This window comes from Somniosus microcephalus, chromosome 2 (assembly GCF_052327205.1).
Source record: "Somniosus microcephalus isolate GS21.2 chromosome 2, FLI_Smic_1.0, whole genome shotgun sequence".
In the NCBI taxonomy this organism is placed as follows: domain Eukaryota; kingdom Metazoa; phylum Chordata; class Chondrichthyes; order Squaliformes; family Somniosidae; genus Somniosus; species Somniosus microcephalus.
In genome coordinates, this window is record NC_140988.1 from 30,330,931 (window position 1) to 30,357,724 (window position 26,794).

Sequence of the window (26,794 nt, forward strand, 5' to 3'; positions counted from 1 at the left end):
TCACAGGGCCTGGAATTAGTGAACTTAGAAAAATATTTTGAGCCTGTTGTCAAGTATGATTCTTCAAAGAAATACATCACATTGTTTAATAATGTCATGTGGTGGAGCAGAATGTTGTGTATACAGATAAATCTCTTTTTCTCCTTATGAAATTGTTGGTGGCAGCAATTTCCTGCAGCAGGATTGGTAACATGGGCAACTGTATATGAAGTGTGGCATTAGCACATTTCTCCTTCAATAGTCGCATTCCCAATCAAGGAAACTACTATTTGACATTAAAGTATTGCTGAAGCCAATTAAACTTATGATGATAATTTGTTTGGCTTTAGTCAAGAATATTTGTCTATAGAATATTTTTTGGATTCAGATAGCACCATGAGCCTTGGGAGTGCACACAGTCAGACACTATCTAAACCTTCAGATTGTGGTAGAGTTCATGACTCATTTGTTAGATCTATGGTAGTTAGATCAGCTTTGTAGTTGTATGGCAGACACAAGGCAAAAATATTACTGATACTGAACAATACAGGCCCTCACAAATACATTGGCCCGGATTTTGCGATGGGTATGACGGTGTACTCTCAGAGTACGCCGTCGTACCTCCTTTGAAATCCACTGCAAGTTCAGGATTTCCTGAACTTACTGTCTGTCACCGTACGCGTTGACAGGCCATCCGCACGGCCCACGATAAAGCAATTGCTGGCGCAGTGCCGACTGGCCAGCAATTGCATACGGAAATGCTACGGTTGATGCAAACAGGCCCTGTGTTTGCATCTGCGTAAGGGAATACCTCAGGCATGTTTTAAACATTTTCATCTCAGAAATCATATAGATTAATTGTATCAAATCAGTTTTTCTTGTTTTTACAAATATTAGCGTTTTAATGATGTCGCAAATTTTATCAGCAAAATTAAATTTTTAGTGAAGTTGGTGGAATGAAGCTAATTAGGGATTAAATCCCTATCCTGTAAATTGTAATTAAATCTGATTACGGATTCCCTTCTGAAATGATTAAAATCTAATTCTGTTTTCTGATTGGAGGACCAGTCCCACGTGATTCCCAGGTACGCTTCCGCACAGGCAGTGTCCCTGAGATCCGTGGGCCATTGCGCTGCCTTCCGTCGTGCAGCGTCAGACTGCAAGTTTTCACAGGAAGGCCGCTATCAGGCAGGTGCAAATTCTTTTCGCAGGTCGGAGGCATACTCCGGAGGTATGCCTCCAACCACAATTTTTGGCCGAATATAATGAGTGCGTATGCAGCTGTAAGTGCCCCACAAGTTCTGGGTTTTCAGATGTGATGTGCATGTGCGAAAACCTGAAACTTGCGATCTATCAGTTTCAGCTTGACAGATCCACTGCATTCCCGGGAAATGGACATGCACTGGTGGATTTGCCCAACTACTGCCCAGCGAATGCCCGTGAAACTCTAATGCCTGGTAAAAGCAGGCGTAAGGCCTTCTTTTACCAGTGTAAGAGTTTAAATAAATATTTTTTAAAAAATTAAAAATTATTTAAACATAAATAAACCTTTAAAATGAGTTTGGGTTATTTTCAGCCCCTTTAAAACATTTAAATTTATTTTTCCAAAAATTCAGTTTTTGTTTTAAATGTTTAATTTAATTGTATTATAATTAATTTTGAACGTGTAAAGATTTATTTTTATTAAACTGGTGTGTAATTGTGTTTTTTAGGGGATTCCTATTCATGTTTATGGGGACCTAAATGGAATCCCCATACGCATAATGGGGATCCCCCTTTTTGATTGGCTGGGCTGCCCCTCATGATTCCAGGGGTGCTTGTAAATCCCTGGGATACATGGGCCTTTACGCAGGCTTACGCGTAGAGGCCCAGAAGTGCAAGTGTCTGAACCTCCAGGACCATCGGGAAGGTTTGGGAAGCCTCCAACCGCAAATTCAGGCCCAATATTTATCCATCACTTCATAAAACCTGATTAAGATGCAAGCTCTGTTGGTTCTTCTCTCCTCAAATCCTCTTATGTACAATGGCCCTGAATTTGCGGTCGGATGCTTCCTGTGGAAAAATGTCTCCGATCTACAAAAAAATACCCGCGTACCCGGAGCCTCTGGATCCACGGAGACTCGCGGTCCTGGGGCTCCCTGGGCACCCGCGGGTAAGGCCCACGTATCCCAGGGGTGCAGGCGGTTCGCAAGCGCCCCTGGGATCACGTGGGCCGGCCCAATGAATGAAAGAAGGGAATCCCCATTCATGCTTATGTACGGAAACCCCATAAGCGTGAATGGGAATACCCCAAAAAATACATCTACACATCAAATACATTTTTAAAAATCACGTATTTAAAATGGCATTTAATTACATATTTAAAACAAACAGTTAATTTTTTGAAAAATAAATTTACATGTTTTAAAGGGGCTAAAAATAAACTTACCTTATTTAACAAGTTTTTAAATGTATAAATTATTGATAAAATTTTATTTTTCTGTTTTTTAAAACTCTTACGCTGGTAAAAGCCGGCCTTATGCCTGTTTGTACCAGGCATAAAAATTTTACGGGCATTCGCTGGGCAGAAGTTGGGCAAATAGCCCAACTCTCCGTCCGCGGATGCCCTTTTCCTGGGGATGCGGATGATCTGTCAAGAAGATTCTTGACAGATCGCAGGTTCCGGGTTTTAGCGCATGCACAGCGCATGCCTAAACCCGGAACTTGCGCGGCCCTTACTGGCGCGTGCGTACCTCGTTCGCACCCATAGGAGCCGGAAATTATGGCCCATTATATTTCTCTCTACTTCCCACAGTAAATTTGCAATATTTGCTGCAGATGCAAAAATTGTATTTATTCGCCCCTGTCTGTGTAGTTGGGATTTTGCGAATATTTTTACATTTTGCACAAATTTGATGCAAATTCCAGGTGGGTTCTCCTAATGTGTCTTTATTGTGGTCAAGTGGGCTATTTTCAGCTCATTGGGCTGAATTTTGCCGGCGCTCAGAGGGCGGGTTTGGAGGTGGGTCTGCTGTCAAAATAGAAAAGATTGACAGCAGGTAGGGAACCCGCTGTCAGTCCGCCTCCACCCGAGTCTCCCAGGTGTCGGGTCTGTCAGCGCTGAGCAGACCCGACACCAAGTGGCAGGGGAGGCAAGTGACATCATTAAATGGGTTGTTAACATCCAATTTGTTGCGTCCGTGTATAATAAGACACAGACTGCGGAGAACGGTACAACAGGTGTTTACTCAACATGGCTCACACTGCAACTGATCTGTGCAGATTACTACTCAGTGCTATATACAGGTGTGGTCACTGCCGGTACTGCAGTATACATGAGCTGTAAAACATAGTTCCCCCCTTAAAGGTATATACATTACAATTCCTCCCCTTTTAGATTAACAGTACCATAACATTCATTTAACAATTAAATATCAAACTAATTACAATTAACACTTTTAACATGCAACATTAGCTGAAAATAGTCTATTTATATATTCAGCCTTTGGGGAGGCTTCCTGATCCTATCTGGATAGCGCCTTTCCCGAGTGTCTTGCTCTTGGTGCGGAGGCGATTCTGGCCCCCTGTCGTCGGTTGGTTCATCAGCTTCCGATGCTACTGTTTCTGGGGTAGATGCGACCTGTATGTCAGGTTCATCACCAGGTATGTATGGGCGAGGCATGGGGTTGACTTGTTCCTGTGACTCTAGGATCTGGTCAGCATGGCGTCTCACGATGCTCTCCCCAAAGTCCACTGTGTACATTAGTGGGCCCTGCCGTGTGCATATCGTTCCTGGCTGCCATTTTTCTGTTCGGTAGTCGCGGGCCAAGACTGGTTGCCCTACATTGAAGCTCCTTGTTGGCTTCTCATGGATGTGCTGGAATTGCTTACTCTCAACATCTCTTCGTACGTTTGGTCTGAGCAAATCCAGGCGAGATCTTAACCTTCGGTTAAAGAACATCATGGCTGGGGCCTGGTTGGTGACTGCATGTGTCGCATTCCGGTAGGCAAACAGGAAATTGTCCACCTTGTGCTGCAGCGGAATGTTGTCATTGTACATAGCCTTTATTGCCTTCTTAAAGGTTTCTACGAACCTCTCCGCCAATCCATTTGTGGCTGGATGATACGGGGCGGATGTGTAATGCCTTACCCCATTCTTTTTCAAGAACCTCCGGAACTCTTCGGACACAAACTGTGGTCCGTTGTTGGAGCAAATCTGTTCTGGCAAGCCATTCCTGGCAAAAATGGTCCGTAGGACTGCAATAGTTTTCTCCGTGGTGGTGGAGGACATTTTGATGACCTCAGGCCATTTCGAGTGCGCATCCACGGCTATTAAAAACATTGAGTCCATGAATGGACCAGCAAAATCAATATGCACCCGTTGCCATGGAGATGAGGGCCACTCCCATGGGTGTAGAGGGGCCTGTGGTGGTGCATTTTGGACTTCCTGGCACCCTGAGCAGCTCTTGGTCAGGTCCTCGATTTGTTTATCGATTCCCGGCCACCACACATAAGCCCTGGCTAGGCTTTTCATTTTTGCCCCTCCCAGATGACCCTCATGAAGCTCATTGAGCACTCTATCCCTTAACTTGGGTGGAATTACCACTCGGGATCCACACATCAAGGTCCCCCGGCACACTGACAGCTGTTCTCTCCTTGTCGAGAATGCTGGCAACAGTGAGTCGCCATGTGCTGGCCATCCCTTCACCGTCAAATCATATACCCGAGACAGTGTCGGGTCATTTCGGGTTTCCTTTTCGATACAAGCGTTAGTTACCGGTAGGTATTCAACTATAGTCGAATGGAATATTTCGACAGGATCCACTGCTGGTGCTTCCTCCGCAGTAGGCAGTGGCAGGCGTGATAGCCATCAGCATTTCCATGCTGTTTCGTGCCCTTATATTCAATCTCAGTGGTGCGCGCCTAGAAAAAGTGACCATCTTTGTAGTCGTTGCGCAGTCATCACCGGAACGCCCTTCTTCGGATTAAAAATGGAGACAAGAGGCTGGTGATCAGTCAGCAAGGTGAATTTTTGCCCGTGCAGATAGTGATTGAACGTTTTCACTTCCCACACTAGGCTGAGGGCCTCCCTGTCAATCTGGGCGTAGTTACGCTCGGCTGAGGTTAGTGATCGTGATGCAAAGGCTATTGGCCTCTCTGAGCCGTCCAAGAATTTGTGCGACAGCACCGCTCCAATGCCGTAGGGTGACGCATCACATGCCAACCGAATTGGTAATACCGGGTTGTAATGGGCCAATACCTCTTTCGATGTGATTAGTGTTTTGCTCTTCTGGAAAGCTCGTCTACATTCGTCACTCCACTGCCATGGCACCCCAGTTTGCAGTAGGGTGTTCAGTGGGTGTAGTATTGTAGACAAATTTGGCAAGAACTTATGGTAGTAGTTTACCAGCCCGAGGAACGACCTCAGTTGTGACACATTTTCCGGTGCTGGAGCCTTGACTACTGCCTCAACCTTCTCTGGGGACTTATGTAACCCCTCTTTATCGATAACGTGGCCACAATATGAGATCTGTTTTCTAAAAAACTCGCATTTGGGGCAGTTAGCTCGGAGCCCATATTCCTGCAATCTCGTGAGCACCTGCTCCAGGTTGGCAAGGTGATCACTGTCATTTTCGCCCGTGACCAGGATGTCGTCCAAATAACACTGGGTCCCTGGGATCCCTTGCAGGACTTGTTCCATTGCCCTCTGCCAAATAGCCGGAGCTGATGCTACCCTGAATACCAGCCGGTTGTATTGGTAGAGACCTTTATGGGTGTTGATTGTGAGGTATTTTTTTGATGCTTCTTCTACCTCCATTTGCAGTTACGCCTGGGCCAGATCAATCTTCACAGAAATCACAGAAGCCACACAGTGCAGATAGAGGCCATTTCGGCCCATCGAGCCTGCACCGACACATATCCCACCCGATCCCCGTAACCCCTACACCAACACATATCCCACCCTATCCCCGTAACCCCACATATTTAATCCCCCTAACACTAAGGGTCAATTTATCATAGCCAATCAACCTAACCCGCACATCTTTGGACTGTGGGAGGAAACCGGAGCACCCGGAGGAAACCCACGCAAACACGGGGAGAATGTGCAAACTCCACACAGACAGTCGCCCGAGGCCGGATTCGAACCCAGGTCCCTGGTGCTGTGAGGCAACAGTGCTAACCACTATGCCACCGTGTCTGCCCTGAGTGAAGCGTTTCCCTCCAGATAGCGAGGCGAAAATATCTTCAATCCGCGGAAGTGGATATTGTACGGTGTGAAGGACCGGGTTCACTGTTACCTTAAAGTCCCCACAGATGCGAACCTTCCTTGGTTCCCCAGGCGTGCTGCTCAACGACTTTTTCATCACAGGGACGATGGTTGTAGCCCACTCGCTCCAGTCTACCTTGGACAGTACACCTGAACGTTCCAGACTCTCCAGCTCTGCTTCGACGGCTGGGCGGATCGCATAAGGTACCGGTCTGACCTTAAAAAATTTTGGGCTTGCGTTTTCTTCAACTTTAATCGTCGCTGTCATGCCTTTTAGTGTTCCGAGTTCTTGCTGGAACACTTCTTTCGCGTCAGTTAGGATCTTTGACAGTCGCCCAGGTGTGACGTCGTCATCCTTTTTGTCAGCCACAGTCAGTGCCTGTATGGAATGCCAATCCAGTTGTATTTTCCGGATCCATTCACGTCCCAGTAATGGTGGTCCTCCATCTTGCAATACATACAGGTCTAGTTTTGGTGTTTCCTTACCGTTATATATAACGGTCACCCTTATTTTTCCTTTGGGGTAGACTTTTTGCCCTGTGTACGTCTTCAAAATAATTTTTGTGTCTCTCAAGGGTATGTGTGAGAATAGCCACTCATAGTCCCGTCAGTTTATGACTGTTAGGGCTGATCCTGTGTCCAATTCCATCTTTACCTGGACTCCTGCTAACTTGAGAGTGACCCAAATGGTTCGGTGATCCTCCGTTGTGATCACATTATGTAGTTTCAGACAACTCAGTTCCCTGCTTTCGGAGTCGTTATCACTCTTTTGTTCGTCTGAACTATTCTCCGTCATCTTATGTACCTTCTTGTACTTTCCTTTGGTAGGTTTCTTATTGCTGGCTTTCTTTCCCAACCTGCAGACTCTTGCTATGTGTCCTACTTTTCCACACTGTCTGCACACTTTGGGCCCGATTTTCGGCTTGTGTGGGAAATGGTCGGATTTCCCCGAATGTGGGGTCTCTGACACACATAAAAAAGTGTCAGCCAGCCCCACGCAATTTTCCTTCAATTGGCCAATTAATTCCCAGCATGTGGGAAGCCTTGCGAATTGTCTAAATCGAGTCAGAAATCCCCACAGTGTGATGTCATCATTCGTGGTGCTTTCAAGGTCCATGGCAAGCACTGCATCCTCTGAAGGCTTCCAAATGAACCATACAGGATGGCATAAGGACCCTGCAGCAGCTGTGGCCAGTGCCAGACCCCGAGCTGCCTTCAAATTCGACGAGGCTTCACTGCAGGCATTATTGGATGGGGTTAGGGCCCACAGGGAGGTCCTCTTCCCTTGGTCAGGGAGGAAGAGGCCTCCCACTGAGACCAATGCTGCATGGATGCAGGTGTCAGCAGATGCCAACTCGCTAAGAGTCACCAGAAGAACCTTGGCATTATATCTCTAACTCCTTCCTTTACTCCCCCACAGTACCATCCAGAGCCCCCGTCCTCACTGTGGAGGAGGAAGAGGCTGTGCAGCCAGACTCCTCAGAGGAAGCTCCAACCTCTGAGGGTGCAGCATCAGCAGAAGTGAGCGCACCCAGCACCAGCGCAGACACTCACACCTCGGGGGGACCTTTGGGACATAGAGTAGTGTTGTCACCTGGTGTTTCACAGCTGACAAGTGAGCCTCAGCAGATTCTGGAGACAGGGACAGCAGTGGAGAGTCCTCGTCGGAGGGCGCAGGGCTCTGCCAGCTCAGCTGCGCTGCATCTCGACCCTCTGCCTCTGGGTCCATCCGCAAGAGAAGAGGTGATGGATCTCCATGCACAGATGCAGGAGTCTCTGGCAGGTTTTGTCTCCAGGGTCGCTGCGAGTGTGGAGCGAATGGAGGAGTCCATAGCGACCATGAGCAGAGCCTTTGTGGAGTCATTGGTGCATGAACACAGCACCATGGAAAGGTTGGCAACCTCCATGGAGGAGATAACTCACCAGCATACGGAAAACATGGTGAGTGCTCATAAGAGAATGACATCTCTTGAGGAGCGTTGGCCATCTGTTGAACAGAGAAACCAGATCTTCATGGAAGTCCTTCTGAGTAGGACTGCCAGTGCAGAAACGGATCCCACTGGCCCCCTGAAGCGCAGCAAGGTGCTCTCAAGCCACTTCCAAGCGCTGGCCCCTTCTGGCTTGTGCAGCTTCAGGTGAGTGAGCAGCAGCCTGGTGCTCCTGGTAATCATCCTGCTGTTCCTGGTTCTGCTGCTGCCACCTCTGCTGTTGGAGATCCTCTAATGCCAGGAAGGGAAGGTGCCAAAGGCCTCCCATACTTCTAGCAGATGCCTCGGTTGAGGAGGTCCTGAGTTAGAGTGGTGAGAGGGGCTTCCCAGGAGCTCACACTGAAGAAGTGTGTGAGGCTCCAACTTTCTGCAGCTGCTCCTAAGGCTTCAAATAGTTCCCCCAAGCCTTGATCAACAAGGTCCTGCAGCCTGCAAAGGCTGCCTCTTTAAATATCTTCAGCCCTCAGTGACCTGCTGCTGCAAGCAAGCAAGCCAGCTGTTTTCACGCCAGCTCTCATCGGCGGGGTTCCCAGCAGGCGGGTTTCAGGTGGGGAAAGCCCCAAAGTCGCAACAGCACGGGAAAATCCACTTCAACAAGCAGATAATTGCTTGTTAGTGCTCCGACGAACAATCCCGCCAGCTGCGGGCGGGACTGAAGCGGGGCGCGTGAAAACGGCAGTCCGAAAGTCGGACGGGGCGGGGAATCAGGCGGGGGGGGTCCCGACCCGCTTTTTCCGTGATTTTCGGACCACGGCCGCATGAAAAGACGCCCGACAGCTGCTCGAAAATTGGGGCCTTTGTCTTTGAACCAGCAATCATTCTGGTCGTGTGTTGTTCTGCCGCAGCAATAGCACTTCTCTGTTCCATATGACATTTCGTTTGTGCCATATTCTTGCGGTCTCTGTTGTATCTCTGCAGCGCCCCGTGCTGCTGCTTCATATGATACCGCAATGCTGAAAGCCTTTTCCAGCGTAAGGTCCTTTTCAGATAAAAGCCGTTTCTGGGTTCCTTCACTTTGAAGCCCACACACAAACTTGTCCCTTAAGGTATCTCCAAACTGGCAGTGTTTCGATTGTTTGCGCAGTTCTTTAATCAGCATTGCTTTCATCCTTATGCTGGTTCTGTTTGTGAAACTTGAATCTTTCTGCTATCAGCAGCGGTGTGGGGTTTAAATGGTCCTTTAGTATCGTTACTATGTCTTCAAAATTCTTTTCCATTGGCTTCGTTGGGGTTACTAGATTTCGTAATAAACCATATGTCTTTGCACCCATTAAATTTAACAATACTGACGCTTTCTTGTCATCTGACACCTCATTTGCCTTGCAGTACACCTGTATTCGTTCGACATATGTAGTCCAATCTTCGACTTCATTGTCAAATGCGGTGATACTGCCACTCTTCGGCATTTTGGGTGTGGTTTAAAATGGCGTCTCCCAATGGCTTAAAATGGCGTCTCCCGCGCTTTCCTTCCTCCCCCGCTGCTGCCAACGCCTCCCCCGGCGGTTCTCGTGGCAATGGCGGCGCCCTGTAGGTTTCGCGCGCTTCTCCTGCGCTGTTGCCAACGTCGCTCTCGGCGGTCCTCGTGGCAATGGCGGCGCCTCGCGGGTTTCTGCGCGTATCTCCCTCTCTCCGACGCTGCTCGGCCCCTGAACACCGGCTGCGCCCTGTGCACTCTGCCCTCTCTCCAACGCTGCTTGGCCCCTGAACACCGGCTGCGCCCTGTGCACTCTGCCCTCTCTCTCTCTCCCCCGTCGACGCTGCTCGGCCCTTTGCTGTGCCACTTGGTCGGGCTCTAGCCCGCCGCTGTCCGGGAAGGGTCTGCGCACTACCTGTTGCCAGCCCGTTTCGCTGGACCACCTCAACTGGAAAGCCAAGCCTGGCTCTCGACAGCCTCCCCCGCAATTCTCGAGTCTCTGCTGGATGACTGGGCGGTTGCCCGTGGTCGACGCCCGAGTCTCTGGCCTTGACCTCCAATCCACTGATCTCCAGGAACGAATCCCCAGGAGGTGATGCAGAGTTGCAGGTAGGTTCGAACCTGCCTCGTCGCCAATGTTGCGTCCGTGTATAATAAGACACAGACTGCGGAGAACAGTACAACAGGTGTTTACTCAACGTGGCTCACACTGCAACTGATCTGTACAGATTACTACTCATTGCTATATACAGGTGTGGTCACTGTCGGTACTGCAGTATACATGAGCTGTAAAACATAGTTCCCCCCTTAAAGGTATATACATTACACAATTAAGTGTTATTTTATGCCTACATTTAAATTTTACGTGCTCCCCATGGGTTACCCGTTGCTCGGGCAACACGTCAGCTCAGCATGTCGTGAGTGGATTCAGTATTGAATTATCTCATGACCTGACAGCTGCCAAAGTTGTATAAAAGATTCCATGTTACAGCTGTTCACTTTCAAAGCTCAGAAACTGTTGGTTACTGCATTTGGAAGACATATTGAGCTTTCTGCAGCTTGCAAGTGTTTGGAGTCACCTCTCTATCCAGTGCCACCTTATTGGAACAACCTCTCTCACCATTGACAGATCACTCCTGTCATCTCAACCTCACTTGCCAGCTATTCCATCAGCATCGTTGCCCTTGAAACTATCTCACCTTGGTCCTTAGAATCCCACCAAGATCAACCCCAACACCAGCATCACCAGGCACACCAGCAGCAACAACAACAACACCAACCTTCTCCGCAATCAACTGATGCTGCACAGGACATCAGCACCCGACCACATTGCTGCCAGGGATGGCCTCACCATGGCCAGATTTACTTCGCGTGATGCTATACACCCTGGATGCCACATGATGCGCCAGGTTGGCACCACCCTGCACCAATATCATAAAGCATCCCTACAATGCCCAAGCCATCCTTTCACTCTCGTCACCATTGTGGGGGGTGGGGGGGCGGAGGTGGGGAGGGGCTACCCTTATGTCTCACCATTCACTGCAACTCACTAAGCCACTTCCAAAGGTGCACACAAATCTGTCCAAGAAGGCAAAGTGTTGAAAATAAAGGTTTCATGTTTGACAGCACATTACCAGAAACTTCACATGAACATTGGGTAAACCACCCAAGTGCCTACCCTTGTGTGTTGTTAGTTGGTATGATTGGACTAGGATGAAGGTGAGTGTGAGGGGTGGCTAGTGAAATGGGGAAGTGGTAATGTAGATAGAGAGGGATGGGTGGAGGTGCAAGGTAAGTTGGTGTAAGGATGTGCAGGAGTAGGGTAGGGAAGGCAGAGTGATGTGGATGTGATGAGTGGCACAGCAGAATGAGGTTGAGTGTGGCTTGGCAGTCACGTTTCATGATCTACTGAGATCATTGAAAGGTTTGCGCCTCTGCAGCCTGTTCCTCCTGACGACATCCCTGCTTGTGTCCTCCTGTGCAATGTGAAACCAGGCTGCGTTGCTGTTCTGGCGAGGTCTCTTCCGCCCATGGGAAGGGAAGAGAACAACTTGCGTGCTGTGACTCCCTCCATAAGCATATGGAGGGAGTCATGGGAGAGCCTGGGTGCAGCCGTGCACCTCTGTGCAGTGCTTGTCAGTGTTTGCAGCACCTCATTGCTGTAGAATACTCACAGCAAAACTGTCAAAATCAATTTGGACATGGCCCCTTTAACGAAACCGGCTGATGACGCATCATCAAATAACATCTTCAGACCCGCTTCCTTTTAATTGGCTGGAAACTTCACAGGGCGGGTTTAACAAGCCCTATTAATGTAAAATCGCTTGGAGAGCGTGGGCTGCAGTAGGCAGCGGGCTGGGACCACAACGCCGACCCCGGCCACCCTGGACCTGCCTCGGTTGGCAAAATCGCGCCCATTGGGTTTATTAACAACACTTAATTGTGCCTTCATGTGAATTGATGTCTTATTTTTCCAGCAGTGGAACCATTGATTTGCAGAATGTTTAGTGTAGTCACGCTGGATGATACCGTGAAGAATAGCAGATAGATTTTCTTCTCAATGTCACTTCAAAATCCACTCACATAGCCTTCCCATCTGTAACTTAGATGCTATCAACTATTTTGTTGTTATTTCTAATAGGGGGCATTTTAACTGTCTCACCTATATTAAACTGGGCAGTATGGGAGTTAAGATCAAAGCAATAGAAGATCTAATGTATAGATAGGACCCGGATGCCATTTTTACAGCTTATGTGGCGGACCCACATCCAGGAATTACCTTGTTGCCAACCGGGCCACCAATACTGTGCCAGTCCAAATCTAGTCAGCTGTATCCAGGCGTCCATCTTGAGTGGCCACCTTGCAGGTTCTATTTAATTGAGGCTCGGCCCTCGAAATTGAGGAAGGCTCCCGCTGCACCTCCTGCTGGCCATCCATACATACCCCTTAATATATAAAACATCAAATGATGAAAGTACAAGGGTCAATGATAATCAAGAGATGTGTACACACTGATGCATTTATCACTTATCTCCTCGAAGCTTTGAAACAAAGTTAGTGGCAAGTCTGGCTAGTGGACTCTTGTCTCTAGAGGTTAGTTTCACTTGTAATTAAAAAAAACTTACTTCACCTGAATGCACTGATTCCTTTCTAGGGCTAATGGTTCCACAAGTGCTGGTCACCCTCGGCTGCCTCACCTAGGTGGGCATTGTTCAAGTGTGAATGTAGAAGCTAATCAACCATAAGGGGAATCACAACCAAACCAATCCTGTCCTCTCCCCACATCCACGTACATGTACCTACACCAAGGATCACTGGGGAGTGGGCACCCTGGTCCATTCTCCCTTCAGTCACTCAGAGGCACTGCAGCCAATTGTAACAGCCCTCTTGTTGGTTCGTTTGCAATTGTTAACTCAACACATACTCTGACTTTCCTGTTCACTGCCTGTACTGTCTGATTCAATACTGAAAAGTAAAGAAACAAAAACAGAAAATGCTGGAGACACTCAGCAGGTCAGGCAGCATCTATCAAGACAGCATTTCAGCAGCACCAACTCGTGAAAACGGCATCTCGCATTTAATCTCCCCGTGAGTTTCATGAAGTTGTTGCTTTTGCACATTAATTGGCCATTAAACTTGCCACAGAAAGTTAAGTCTAGTAATTAATAGCGTAAGTACCCTTTTAACGATGTGATAATTGTTAATGACTTCCATTCAACCGCTCTGGCCCAGAAAGTGAACAATTAAATGTGTGGAGTCTCATTCCTTCAGGTAGTGAATTGTCGTTAGAGAATTTAAAAATGTTAAATTTAAAAAATATTTTTCTTACTTTTCTGTCTCTTTTTTCTCTCTTAATCCAGTCTTCCTTTCCCCCTCTTTATTTCTCTTTCTACACTCTGTTGATCCCGTCATTCACCAAGGTCCCAGATGCCCTGTTATCAGATCGCAATTCCAGGAACTTACAGTGCAAAAAAAGCTTTGAGCTGAAGGGGGCAGGAAAATGTCTAACTGACCGGGCACGCCATGAGATGCCCTGCTCTAACAAGTTCTGGACCATGCTTTTTTTAAAAATGGATGACTCTGGAGACCTGGCCAGCCTCCCACATTCTACCCTCCTTAAACTTGAGGTCATCCAAAACTCTGCTGCACGTGACATAACTCGCACCAAGTCCCGTTTAGCCATCGCCCCTGTGCTCGCTGACCTTCATTGGCTCCCAGTTAAGCAATGCCTCGCTTTTAAAATTCTCATCCTTGTTTTCAAATCCCTCCATGGCCTCGCCCCTCCCTATCTCTGTAATCTCCTCCAGCCCCACAACACCTCCAAGATATCTGCGCTTCTCCAATTCTGGCCTCTTGAGCATCCCCGATTTTAATCGCTCCACCATTGGTGGCCGTGCCTTCAGCTGCCAAGGCCCTAAGCTCTAGAATTTCCTCCCTAAACTTCTTTGGCTCTTTACCTATCCTTCTTCCTTTAAGATACTCCTTAAAACCTACCTCTTTGATCAAGCTTTCGGTCATTTGCCCTAATATCTCTTTACGTGGCTCAGTGTCAAAATTTGTTTAATAACGCTCCTGTGAAGCATCTTGGCACATTTTACTACATTAAAGGCGCTATGCAAATACAAGTTGTTGTTGTTGCGACTGGGGGTCCTGAACGCTGGATAAACTTTCTGCATCTAAAGCTGAACTAGTCTCCCAAAAACTTATTCAGTTCCATAAAAGAGTAGCATAATATTTTGAAAATTGCTTTCTGTAACCTTGAATTTTTAATATTTCATTTTTAACAGTTGTAGAAGCATTTTTCTTGAACAGCTGCAAAGAACTGTATCTTGAAGTGGAACTCTGCCCGTGAGTATTGGGATTTTTCCTCTTCACTCTTGGATGCTGTAGATAGTTTAGAACCTCAGTGTTGTAAAACACGTCTTCTTTTTCATAATATTTGTGCAACAAATAATATTCCATCAAAATACTTTTGGTAAAAATCTAAACTCTAGTTAGTCTGATTAATATACATACATGTACTATGGCCGGAATTTTCTGTACCTGGACGGGTCGGGTGCGAGCGGTCGGTGTGCCGGGTCGCAACCCCATTGTTGCTTCCTTCCCGCTGCTGAGATCGACTTTGCGCTAATGAAGCCTATTAAGCCCACCCTGCGCGTTACCCGGCCCTATTAAATGGTGCGGGTCTGATGACATCATCGATTTCAGCCGGGATATTTAACGGAGCCATGGCCACATTGCATTTGAAGGTTCATCTCTGACTGTGCAGGCAGCAAACTGGAGGTTTCGATTGCTCCAAACGGTTGGAGAGATGGCTGCACAGAGGCAAAGGGCTGCATCCAGGTTCTCCGATGACTACCTCCATATACTTGTGGAGGGAGTCAGAGCACGCAGGGAGGTCCTCTTCCCTTCCAATGGATGCAAGAGACCTCCCCAGGAGACAAAAAGAGCCTGACTCCAAATTGCAGAGGAGGTAAACGGCAGGGATGTGGTCAGGAGGACCTGGGTGCAGTGCCCCAAACGTTTCAATGATCTCATTAGATCAGTAAAGGTGAGTACAAAGCCACACTCACCTTCACCCTGCTGTGCCTCTCATCACATCCCCATCACTCTGCCTTCCCAACACTTCTCCTGCATATCCTTACTCACACTAACATACCTTGCATGTCCACCCATCCCTCTCTCTCTATCTACATTGCCTCATCCCCATGTTACTAGCCACCCTTCACACTCACCCTCATCCTAATGCAATCATACCAACTAACAACATGCAAGGAGGCCACTTGGTATTGCCATCCAATCCATCATAGTCTCCCTCTAAAGATGTAACCCATCCATTCCTTACACTCATTCCATCACTCTCACTCAACCTTCTCTTCTTTCCCTTCTTGCAGGAGAAGAGAGCGCACAATAAGAGGGAGAGGGAGAGAACTGGAGGTGGGCCGCCATCATTTGCCACCCTCACAACAGCAGAGGAGGCTGCGTTAGAAGTATCGTGAGTGGCCGTGCACCTGGAGGTGGGAGTCGGAGAGATGGGGACATCTCAGCAACCTGGTGACAGAATTACATATCATACAGCTACATGGCATACATCAGTCACTCATATGGGGACTGATGTCATCAACCACTGAATGGTCATCATGTGCATAATGGTATCTGTACCCATTCTTCAAATGATATATCTAACTCATCTCTTTACTCTCCCACAGGTCCATCAAGAGCACCCCCCCTCCCCCACCACTGTCCAGGAGGAAGAGGAAGATAACTCCTCAGAGGAGCCTCCAACCCCTGAGGGTACAGCATCACCAGACATGAGCGCACCCAGCACCAGCGCAGAGATGCACACCTCGGTGGGTCCCACGTGAGATAGAGTAGTGTTGTGGTGTCTCACAACTCACAAGTGAGTAAAAGCAGATAATGGAGACAGGGACAGCGGTGGAGACTCCTCGCTGGAGGGCGTTCTCAGCTCTGCTCAGCTGCACGCAGACACTGAGCCTCGGGGAGCCATCCAGAAAGAGCGCAATCCTGGAGGTACAGCAAGACGTGCAGGAGGCTTTGACAGGTTTTGCGCGCGCGATGTCTGCAAATGTTCAGAGAATGGAGGAGTTCATCTCCAACATGAGCACCACCGTGTCGCAGGGAATGGTGACTGTAGGCTCTTCCATAGATAGGATGGCCACCTGCATGGAGCAGCTAATGCGCCACTCACAGGAGCACATGGTCTCTATGGAGAATAGATGGCTATCCATGGAGCATAGATGGCAGAGGCTCATAGACCTCCTGTCTAGGAAGGATGTCAGCGTAGACATGGGTCCTCATGGCCCCACTGCTGTGCAGCAAGGTGCTCTCCAGCTCCTTGCTAGCAGGGAAGTGCGGGTGGTCTATGAGAGGGGTGAGGGCGAGAGGGGATATGGAAGTGTGGGCTCCACTCAAAGTGCTTACACTTCTCCCCCATTGCCACCCCGCCAGTCAGAGCCCCAGATGGCTCCTCGGATTGCGATGGCCGAGTCTGCCCCTGCACAGTCGCAGGAGGAACAATCTTTGGCGGGGCCATCACAGGCTCCAAAACTCAGAAGACGTCTGCCAAGAGTGTCTAAGCAGTCGCAGCAGGGAAGTGAGCAGGCTGCCTCTACCGCTGCTGAAGCCACAGGGGTAGCACCTCGTAGAAGCATGCAGAAGAGAAAGATGACACATAAGTAGATTCACAAGGGTAGCCACTTGGGTGTATTAGTCAACGTTAATGTCAAGTTTCTATTAATGTACTGTCAACCATTAAAATCTTTATTTTCACCATTTTCCTGTCTTGGACAGATTTATGTGCACCTTTGGAAGTGGCTTAGTGAGTTGCAGTGAATGGTGAGACATAATGGTACCTCCAGCAATGGTGGTCAGTGTGAAAGGAATGGCTTGGTCATTGTAGGGATCCTTTATGGTGTTGCTGTGGGGTGATGCCAACCTCGCACAGCCATATGCGTGTACTGCGTAAAGTTAAGTAAATCTGGACATGATGAGGCCATCCCTGGCCTCCCGGGCAGCAATGTGCTCGGGTGCTGGTGGGATCTGGGCGCAGGTTCCTCCAGCTCCTGCTGTTCCTCGTCTTCCAGCTGATGCTCCGCCTGCTCCTCCTCCTCTGAAGAGGCTGTGCGCTCAGTGTTTTGCTCCTCATGCAGTGCTAATTCTTACTGCTGCGCTATGTTGTGCAGGGCGCAGCGGACCACAACGATTCTGGAGACCCTGGCTGGTGCATACTGAAGGGATCCTCCAGATCTGTAAAGGAATCTGAAGCGCATTTTCAGCATGCCTATTGTCTGTTCTATGAGACATCTGGTGGAAATGTGGCTTTCATTGTATCTTTCCTGGGCCTCAGTACTTGGCCTCATCAAGGGTGCCATGAGCCACATCTTCAGTGGATAGCCCGTGTCTCCAAGCAACCAGCCGGCAAGTCTGTTTGGAGGAGCGAAGAGCTGAGGGAGGGTGGACTGACGAAGGACAAAAGAGTCATGGCAGCTGCCAGGGAATTTGGCGCACACATGCTCCATGATCTTCCTATGGTTGCAGACCAGCTTCCCATTGAGGGAGTGGAAGCCCTTGCGGTTCACAAAGACTCCTGCGTTATGATGGGGTGCCATGATGGCCACATGTGTGCAGTCGATGATGCCCGGCACCCATGGGAAGCCAGCCAGAGTGGCAAAGCCGAGCGCCCACTCAGTAACACTGGCTTCATCATTGGCAAAGTTGATATAATTGGCTGACTTGTCGAAGAGGGCATCGGTCACTTGTGTGATGCATCTGTGGGCGGCCGACTGCGAGATGCTGCAAATATCTGCTGCAGGTCCCTGGAAGGAGCCTGAGGTGAAGGAGTTGAGGGCGGTGGTGACTTTGCCAGCCACTGGTAAGGCCTGTCCACCCGCTTCTCTGGGCTGCAGGTCTTGCTCCAGCAAGCTGCAAATATCTGCGACGACCTGGCACAATAGCCCAAGCCTCCTTTGGCACTGCTGCTCTGTCATGTTGAGGAAGCTCATCCTCTGCCTGTATACCCTGTGTTGGGGGTATCGCCTCCGGCACGGTGCAGCCCTGTGCTGATGCCCTCTGTCCTGTCAGGTGGTTGAGAAGAAGGTTGGTGGTGTTGTTGGTGCTGATGGTGTGCCTGGTGCTGCTGGTGTTGGGGTTCATCGTGGTCCGATTTTGAGGACTAAGGTGACACAGTATAAATGGCACCCATGTTGATGGAATAGATGGCAGGACAAGTAGAGATCAGAGGAGCAAGCTGTCAATGGTGTGATAGGTTGTAACAATGAGGTGAGACTGGGTGGCAACTTTGCTGAAAACACTTGCAGCCTGCAGAAAGCTAAATGTGTGCTGGGAATGCAGTCAGCAACAGCTTCTGCCTGAGGAAAGTGATCAGCTGTGAGGTGGGAGGTTCTATAGTACATTTCATGCTGTCATCTATTCAGCTGGAGCAATGGCCACTTAACTCCCGCCTCAGGCTGACAGACATGGTTCCCGAACTGCATGAATCCCATGGCCAGCCTGGGAAATTTGAAAGATAGGCTGAAAAACACTATTAAGGGTCTGACAACTACCTGTTAATGATTTGAATTAGGCCGCTTGCCTCTGCTGGTCGGGTCGCTGCCACACTGGCAAACGTGCCCGAGGGAAAGGCGCGTGGGGGCTGGATGACGGCGGGTTCCTGACCCGCTGCAACCTATTTCAAATTTCCCACCCGACCCGCCTCCAATCGCGCCCGCATGGACCCCAGAAAATTCTGGCCTATGAGTCGAAGGTATGTTGTTGCTTGGACCTATTTATTCCTGCCCTTTCATTTGAAAATATGTATTTTCCTCTCTTTAAAGTCCCTTGTATTGTGCACTGGTCTTTGTTAGCATTAGTCTAGCTAGCTGCTGGTAATTTGTGAGAAAGCGATCTTGGATTTGCCTTCCTCCCTCTTAAGGAAGTGCCTTTTCCTGACAACATGGTTGATTGAGAATTCGAATGTGATTCATTTTCCATTTTAGCCTTGCATTGTAGTGCACAGATTTTTTATGTTGCAGTTTGGTTTCAGTATTAACAGCATCTTCTCTTGTTTTAATTTTGTTAGACATGGACAACATTTAGTGCTATTACTTGCTGGTAGAAAAAAAGCATGGAAGGTAAGTGATTACAGAAAATAATATGATCAGTCATATGGTTGTTGACCAGCAAATTGGGTCATTACAAAGCTTGCATAAACAAATCAAACTGTCCTCCTCCACAATAGTTTCCACGGCCCTGAAATTCCACGGGGGTTCTCCCGACATCCCACTGTAACTTTGGCATGAATTCAGAGGAACTCTCGAAGAAATGGTGTAAACGGTTGTTGACGCAGTTTCTCTGGGGGTTCAGCTGATGTCCCACTGAAGTTGTGGTGGTGGATTGGAAGAACCTATATGGAATTTCAGAACCTAGATTTTTAATGGGTAAGCTTTTGTGGTCATCAAGATGAGCCATTTTGGTGCTGCCAAACAATATACGTTTGCATTTCTGTGCCAAAGATTTCCTCTGTGTGACAGGTGTAGAAAAATTGTAAACCCATTCTTCATAAAGTGTGTTTAGTATTTTGCTACCCCTAACCAACAGAGGATATATTTATCATTTTCTGCAATGACGGCACTGTTATTCTTTTAGAAGTTAGGGCAAAGTCTCTGAGAGTGTGTCAGCATATGCAGGGGCCACTGGCAATGTGTCACTGTTTACAAGGTGTCCCTGTAAGCACATCTGTATTTACAGGGGTTTAAAAACCAGAGAATCAACACAAATTCAAGGGATCTTCTCTCCTACCCCACCTCAGGAGAGCACTTTCTCTTGTACTAATGTGCCATTTTTGTTTTCCACACCAGCCATCCTTTGGGCTCTGAGTGAGACTGCCAGTTAATACTAAATAATAGAGAATGTTGTCTTCTTATGCCCGCTAATCCCTAGAATGTTTCAACTTTGCTTTCTTTAAGACTCTTACAGTCAGCAGGAGGAGGGGACTAACTTCCATCCTATGAGGCTGGGTGCGATTTGAACACTGGTCCTATGGACAAAAGGACAGTATTCTACCCTTCACCTATTCCCCAGCTATGGTTTCTATCTCTATTGAGTTGCAGTTATAACAGTGTTTACAATCTGCAGCTTATGCACTGTTATTATAGAGAACATGTCAGTAACCTGTAGGTGAAACTTTTGCACTAGTGCCATCAGTACACTGGATTTTATAGGACAGTTATACTACAGGTTCACAAACACTTTATACGGGAATAACTAAACCAGCTCTGCACCTAGTTATAAATCCCATCATTGAAGGTGATCATTTTTACATCTGTACTAACAGTGGAGTAGATAACATACCACTTACATTGATGAAAATTGATAAATCTCCTTATGCACATTGCTGCCTGATTGGGCTGTTAGCCATTGCTGGGATTCAGTAGTGTAGCTATTGTCTCTAATCATTTAGAATTTTTGTCTACATTTTAATTTTTACTTTATTTGCTGATAAAGTTTTGAAGATTCAGTTTTTCAGAATATATTTGCGTCTTGCATTCTTAAATGAAACTCAAACGCAAAAAACATGAAACTACTAACTGTTTTCCCTTCACATTTAGAAAGAACTTGACTTAAAATATGAGTCTTCAATTCAAGGACAAAATTGGGAAGGCAAAGCACTTCTCCCTTGGACGTATTTTCCTGCTGGTGTTAACAAGTTTAATGCCTATGCAATTCATGGCTCTGGTGATAAAAGAGTTTATGAGGCTATGTACCCCATACCTAAAGACCAGTTGAGGAAGGGACAACAGCCTGACTTGTAAGTACAAGCATTTCCCATTTATTGCTCTTTCTGTCTGCACTATCTAAATATTTGCTAAAACTGCAAATCGTTGCACATTGACTTATGAGTTGCCACAGACCAACTGTTTGACCTTTACAATGATCAGATACAGTATAGGGAGCTGCAATGAAATTCTTCCCTCTAATGTGGTCAGATGTGTCCTTGCTACATAATAAATTATGTATAACCCAAAGCAGTGGATAATTGGTGTAGCAGTCCCTGCTGTGTATTATAATAGGACGCATAGGCCTTTTAAGCACATTTTATTAGCCACATAAAGTGTCATGTTTTCACCCTTCACAATCAATAGTACTATTAATTTACATTTCCTTATACAAATTTATTCAATTGCCACTTGGAAAATAGAATTTAATTTTTACATTTGAATCTTCCCTGTATATATTTTGAGTTTACTTTTTATTCTGTGATATGTTCAATGCAAGACATCTCTAGGCGAGGTCGTGTAAACCCATCTCTGAAGTGCATACAAACAAACATTGGTGGCTGATTCCCAAACCGCTGTGGTGCCATAAAGTGCCAGGATGTTTGCACTTGTGATTTCACCCACAGTAAGTGTTCTGATCTCATGCCGTTGTGCGAATGCACTGAGCGGATGCTGGGTGCTAACCCGTAGGGCAGGATGGAAAGAGAGAAACCCTGTATTGTTTTTACACACCTATTAACAGCTTGTTATAAAGCAGTCCTTGGAGCAGATGCCCAACCTGTCCTCTAGGCTGGGAAAAATTAGTGGCGTGGGGAGATTTTCGAAAGTGGATGGAAAATAGCTTAAAGGCAGTAATTAGCTGAAAATAATTGAGGAAAAAAACACAAGAGCTAGATAGAAATAAGAAATTAAATGAATTGTTGCTGCCCTACAAGTCAACATTTGCTTATTAGAGCAATTAGCAAAAGGCAACCTAAAATGTTGAAGACCAAAGGCCCTATCCATTGCTTGCAGAATGTGGTACTTATTAAAACATCTTGCTGAATTCCTGAATTCTCTCTGCATTTTGTTTGATTAAAGTTGCACAACACCTTGTCACACAAGTTTATATTTTTAATTTTATTCAATAGTACACTATTGAAATAATAAAGCCTGGAAATATTTTTAAATATTTATGTTTTGAGGAGATGGAAGCTAGTTTTAGTTTGCAGAGTTTTAATAGTGGGTGACCTTGCCAATTCTGGTTGCACGCAAAAAACCTAACTCTAAATTTAAGGTTAGGTAGGTGTTTAAATGATCTACCAGATTTAGACAAATTATTTAAAGAACCAGATTCACCTTTTTGACTCGGGAATGGCCAAATGTTAAATAATGTAATATTGTAATGACATAAATTTGCCTGCAAAGTTAATTTAGTTGAATTCCTGAGATAAGCAACTGTTTACTAAATCTCAAGTTGTTTCTGAGTTAGCACCGATATGATAATTCCAGTACTAGGTAAGCTGATTTCTCATTTTGTTCATCACAACTTCTTCATACAAAAATCCACGGGCCTGAACTTCACCAAACCTCGCTCCAGTGCCAGAAGGGCTGCATGCTGGGGATGGGATCATTTGCATAAAGGGGGCAGGTGCAAATGCCATTTGCAGTGCTCTCTGGGCGATCGCTTGCCATTAGGAAGCCTGCATTGTAAGCCCCACTTCTGACAGCATCACCCTGGCATAAATCATGCAGGTATACTCTGCATGGAGTGTAATTGAGGCAAAACTGGCAGGATTTCTGGCAGATGATGCTTTGCTACCGCTCCCGCCTCTCTTGTTGGCATCAGTATGGGGAAAGTTGGATGCAAGAAGTGCCCATCCTCACCATCAGAATTTTTCATTGGCTGGAAGAAAGGGCAGAGACCCAGTGGAACCAAATCTAACTCCAAATTTCTTGCTGTCCTGCCTAACTTACATCTTGGTAGTGTCCTCCCAGGCCCAGGAATTTTGACTCCTTTAATTAAATTTACGTTCTAATAAAGACTTTTAATCAGTGTAAAGGAGATTTTGACCTCTTGATCCACAAAACATTGGAAGATTGGTGCAACTTCAGAAAAAAAGGGACCACTTCTCCATTCAACAAATTATTTCTCCTTAATAAACTCTCAAAAATACATAACTGTATGTTTTTTTTTAGTTTTCCCCCCACATGCTGTGTTGCGTTTTTTGAACATGTTAAGTTATTTGGCATTTTCTTTTACTGTGTCCAGAATATTATTGCTGTGTTTTTCTATCTTAGTCATCGCTTGGAATATTTCAAGAATTTCAGCTTGAGTTCAATTATGGGAAAGCAATGGAAACAGCCCAAGTCTGACCTGTGGAAGTCCGTCAGTGCGACCAAGAAGTGGTTAGCTTGCCTTGATTGCCGTTCTTGTCTCTCAGCTATTGGTTGACCCTCTAATTTTCTCAGTTGAGCAGCCTCTTTGTTGATCTTTTTTCAAATGTGCTATTTACAAATGATGAGATTTTGGACCAGAACCCAAGACTGTATGGTATAATATTTTGGAATTATATATACTTCTTACCCTCCAGCATTGTGGCCTGAAACTCGATTTAAAAGTAATTTGTGTCCGTTAAAAACAAACTGTACATCTTCTACAAAAAAAATCTGAGAATCTGAGAGATGCACTTGGTTAATCCACTGTTCTTGCGTCTCATTTTTGTAATGTTAAAGACTCCAAGTCTTAGCACAAGAATGAACCATGCACCAGCGTCCCAACTGAATCAACTACATTAGGGTGCCTGCATCTCTGGCATTTGTTCTGGGAATCTTGTCAGGTTCACTAATTACCAGCAACACTCGATCCAAGACATGGTACCGTATTGTTGATCACTCCATATTCTGGCAGAGGAATTTTCCATTTCTCCCTCATCCAGGGTGATAAAAAACTGGAATAAAGAAGACAGAATTAATCCTTGTGGCTCCTTACTGCCAAAGAAAACCGTAGTTTCTGACCTCTTGTGGAGACACAGATTTCTCTCCATTATCAAGGTGTAATTGTTATCCTAGATATAAGGAAAGTTCTAGCACCTGGCTCCAGCCAGTGCCCTGTGCTCTTGCCAGCATCTAGCTCACAGCCTCCTGTTGAGAAGAGGCAGTTGTTCCTTCAGAAATTACCTGCCAGAGACATTGGCTGGGAATTTCCTTGGAACTGGTCCCACTGTAACTTTGCAGTAAACGGAACCAGCTCCGAGGAAATTCCCAGCCACTGCAATCCTCTCAGCAACCTACAGGGCTTAGGTCAAATGGTCAACTGCAAGTGGAAAGAATTCACGCCATAGTGTTAGGAACTGGTAAATCTGTGTGTGAAATGGTCCAAGTACTGCAATATCTATGTAATAAGGGCTCTTACACACAATTCAACATTCAGGAGTCATTTTATCCACTTTCCACTCTATTTGTGTACCCTAACTTACTATTGTATGAAACAAGTTTGAAATTGAGCACTTTAAAGCCTATGGCTTCGGCAGGGGACAAAAACTAGAGCCTTGAATTAATCTCCTGCACCCAATGAGAACATGGTATGGAAGGGGGTGGGTAAAACAGGGGCAAAGTACTTATCACTTGTTCACACCACACTCCCATTGGCCACGATTTTTACTTTCGGGTTTCGAGAAGCGTGTGGTGCCCTCACTATGGGTAGGTGAGCGCCTCATTCAAAAGTTGGGGTTTGATGCCACTCGGACCTTGATGCTATTTTAACTCTGGGCCACAATGGAAATGAAAATCAGGAGAGATGTGTATAATAGGGCGGCTGATCCAATATCGCTTGTTTTACACTAATGCCCAAAGTCAAAATTACCCCTACAGATTCTTAACAAAAGCAGTTACTTTTATAAAGACATAGCACATATAGTGTGCTTTATTGGAAGAAGCAATAATGAAAATCCACTACAAATAAACCACCGTTATCAGTTTGCACTCATGGTGAACATGGGATTCCCTATAGAAAAGGATAGTACAAAATTATGAATCACAGCAATACCACACTAAATCAACTTCAGTTGATTAAACGGCTGGATGCATTATGAAGCAATATTGGACATTGAAAGCTAACTTGCATAGATCCTCTCGCTCTGCGACTTAGGATGACAGCTGCTGTCAGAGACAAGTATGTGAACACACACTCATATATCAAAGGTTTGGGGCCTGCCTTGATTGGGTTATAGGTTGGCAAACAAATTGTAAGTCAGAAATCAGAACTGAGTCGATTCTCTATGCTGAACTAATGCTTGAGCCAGGAAGCCTGAGGTACTCCAGGGCTCTGTTGATGATTGACCAGCCTGCCTGACTCATTGGTAAAACACCTGTCACTTGAGATTGGGAACTCTTCCCACTCAGCTCCAGATAACCTTGTAAACCAATGCTGTAATGGGTAGAGGGGTTCTAGCAGAACAAGCAGTGAGAAGGTTACCAATGCGATATGCTGCCAAGCTGCTCATTTTAACTGGTTAAACTCCTGCAGTACCCATGCACATACTTGAGGCTCCCTTAGCCTTGACTCTTGCCAATCTACACGTAAATTCTCTTGGGTATTCTTTACAAGAAAAGTGTCCAATCCATATCATGGTCAGCGAACCAAAAAAAAGGAGCAATGCTTATGATTTTTCTAACATTGCCGCTCAGTCCAATAAAGGAAATATACCTGTGGGTGATCACTTTGCTGAACACCTCCATTCAGTCTGCTAGCATTACCTGGAGGTGGCAGTCGCTTGCCACTTTAATTCTCCATCCCACTCCCAGTCTGATCTTGGCCTCCTACACTGTTCCAATGAATCTCAACGCAAGTTCGAGGAACAGCACCTCATCTTTCTACTAGCCACTTTACAGCCTTCCGACCTTAATATTGAGCTTAACAGCTTTAGATCTTAATCACCGCTCCCATTTTCTCTTGGACATTCTGTAGCCGTTTACAACTCCTCTGGACCCATCTTTTGTTTCCATGTTTGTCCCTTTATCACCTCCTTTTGCCTATCCCTGCTCTCTCTTTCCCTGGCTCTGTATCTGCTTAAAAGCTGTTCATCACCAGCATCTTCCAGTTCTGATGAAAGGTCATCCACCTGAAACATTAACTCTGTTTCTCTCTCCACAGATGCTGCCTGACCTGCTGAGCGTTTCCAGCATTTCCTGTTTTTACTTCAAACTTCCAGCATCCGCAGTATTTTGCTTTTGGCTTAATGCAATATACCTGTTTGCATTACACTCTAAATGCATTGTTCTGAATATAAATTTGGGAAACATTGTACCTGTAACTGGAAACATTTTTGTATGGAAAATGTTTGTTTTAACTGGCACAAGCCAACACAACTTTTATTTACATGTATATTAATAAAAGCAGGACCCACAACATAAAAGAGTGCCAAGTACGACAGAACATTCCAGAAATGGTGTTAGCCATGACAAGGAGGGTGAAGAGCTAACATGTGAAATGCAAACCAACGCTGAACAAAAGTAATTAAAAATAAACTAGTTTAAAAAGTATCACATTTCACAATTATGTAACAGAATACCCTGTAGTGCAAAATATATGTACGTTACTTTGTTACTATGTGTTAATTTCCTTGTATCATATAGTAAAACAGAATAAATATAAAACATGAAAAATAAATGATGCATGTCTTCATAAAATTTGAAGTTGAGATGTAGTTCTGTTTGCTTAAAATGTGCAAAATTACCAAATAAATCATAGAATGTTGCATAGCAACATTCAGCAAATTGTAATATTATCAGCATGTTAAGTATGCATAGTTCTGCTCCAAGCCTCCAACCTACACTCCCATCTACTGAGGCGTCATGTGTGGAGCAGATCTTCACAAAGTTACACCTTATA

General features: G+C 46.1%; 1 protein-coding gene across 3 annotated transcripts in view; it reads left to right on the top strand.

Annotated features, from left to right (window-relative positions):
- Window positions 1–26,592, top strand: part of c2h4orf33 (chromosome 2 C4orf33 homolog) — a 49,028-nt gene extending 22,436 nt beyond the window's left edge. Inside the window, exons 3-7 of one of the 3 annotated variants that reach the window (XM_086008458.1) lie at window positions 14,416–14,476; window positions 19,227–19,278; window positions 20,755–20,954; window positions 23,203–23,372; window positions 26,057–26,592. In XM_086008458.1, coding sequence (XP_085864584.1) covers window positions 14,416–14,476; window positions 19,227–19,278; window positions 20,755–20,954; window positions 23,203–23,356 — 467 coding nt within the window. In that variant the 3' untranslated portion in view covers window positions 23,357–23,372; window positions 26,057–26,592. The remainder of the gene's footprint in view (window positions 1–14,415; window positions 14,477–19,226; window positions 19,279–20,754; window positions 20,955–23,202; window positions 23,373–26,056) is intronic. The other 2 variants (XM_086008462.1, XM_086008469.1) reach the window with 2 other exon arrangements.
- The last annotated feature ends 202 nt before the right edge of the window (window positions 26,593–26,794 follow it).